This window comes from Monoraphidium neglectum (genome assembly GCF_000611645.1).
Source record: "Monoraphidium neglectum strain SAG 48.87 unplaced genomic scaffold scaffold04631, whole genome shotgun sequence".
Taxonomy (NCBI): domain Eukaryota; kingdom Viridiplantae; phylum Chlorophyta; class Chlorophyceae; order Sphaeropleales; family Selenastraceae; genus Monoraphidium; species Monoraphidium neglectum.
In genome coordinates, this window is record NW_014008998.1 from 1 (window position 1) to 1,436 (window position 1,436).

The 1,436-nt window shown below is 60.9% G+C and overlaps 1 protein-coding gene across 1 annotated transcript in view; it reads left to right on the plus strand.

The window, feature by feature from the left end:
• Window positions 1–137: 137 nt before the first annotated feature.
• MNEG_14619 (COP9 signalosome complex subunit 7) overlaps window positions 138–1,436 on the plus strand; it is a gene marked incomplete at both ends in the record, with an annotated part of 4,327 nt that continues 3,028 nt past the window's right edge. The window contains 3 exons of the mRNA XM_014036909.1: window positions 138–146; window positions 619–699; window positions 966–1,036. Coding sequence (XP_013892363.1) covers window positions 138–146; window positions 619–699; window positions 966–1,036 — 161 coding nt within the window. The remainder of the gene's footprint in view (window positions 147–618; window positions 700–965; window positions 1,037–1,436) is intronic.

Sequence of the window (1,436 nt, forward strand, 5' to 3'; positions counted from 1 at the left end):
CACACACACACACACACACACACACACACACACACAAACACACACACACAAACACACACACACACACACTGTCACCCAATGACGTCACCCAGGTGCTGCCCTATGACCGCCTGATGGCAGTCCTGGACATCGGTAGCATGCGGCAGGTGAGGCCCCCGGGGGAATGCCCTCTTGTTTTGAACCTGAGATTTGCCCCTGAAAATTTCGAGAGGAGCCCCAGGGTGTGTTGGCTGCGAATGGAAGGAGGGCTGGGCGACTGCTGCCCCCAGGCTCCGGGCCATGCCTTTTGAAGCGCGGGCGCTTCGATCACTGGTCCCGGGGCTTGCTGCGCTCGCGCCCGCCCCCGCCTCGAGCGCCCATCCCCTACCAGGCTCCTTGCTCGAAATTGTTGGACGGCTATTCATGCGTCGAACCCCTGATGTTCACGTAACACAACACACAAACACACACACACACACACACACACACACACACACACACACTCGAAGACACACACATCACGCGCACACACACTCGCACACACACGTACTTACACACAACAACACTTGCACTCATACACACACGCACACACACACACACACACTCACACACACTCAAACACCCTCACCATCACCCCAGCTGGAGGACTTCCTCATAGCCCACTGCTTCTACCCGGGGCTGATGCAAGGAAAGCTGGACCAGGCGGAGCGCTCCCTGCAGGTGGGCGCGCAGCCCCTAGGCCTGGAGTACGTATGCCATGTACCGCATGCACCGCATGTACCGCAGTGCGCGCTTGCCGCGGCACGGCGCCCCGCCTTTTTCCAGCGTTTGGCCCCGCCCTGCCATTGTCTCACGCTGGGCGAGGGCGCATGGTCCTTCTGAAATAGCGCTTTTGGAACGTACCATGCGCCTGTAGTGCAGCCACACGCACATACACGCGCACACATGCACACGCGCGCACACACACACACACACACATGCCACAGGTGCACTCAGCTGCTAGCCGGGATCAGCGGCCAGAGAACCTGCCCAGGCTGGCAGCTGCGCTCGACCAGTGGTGCGCTCTCGACCCATACGGACCGGGGCAGCAGCCGGGAACCTCCTGGAGCGCGCAGGGCTCTGTATCGTGCTGTTGCAGAGACCCAATGCCGTCAGCGCAGGGCGCGCGAACGCCCCGGGCCTGGCCCTGTTTGCGGCCCGCGCGGCGCCCCCGCCCACGGCCGGCCGGGGCGCCCCTCGAACGTGCCGTGCACCGCCACCTGGCTGCCCGTCGCTGCCATATGCTCACACCCTTGACAAATGCACACACACACACACACACACACACACACACACACTCACAAACACACACACACACACATGAAGAACTTTGCACACACACACACACACACAATCACAAACACACATGATCTTGATCTCTCTCTCACCCACATACACACACACACCCTCCCCCAGGC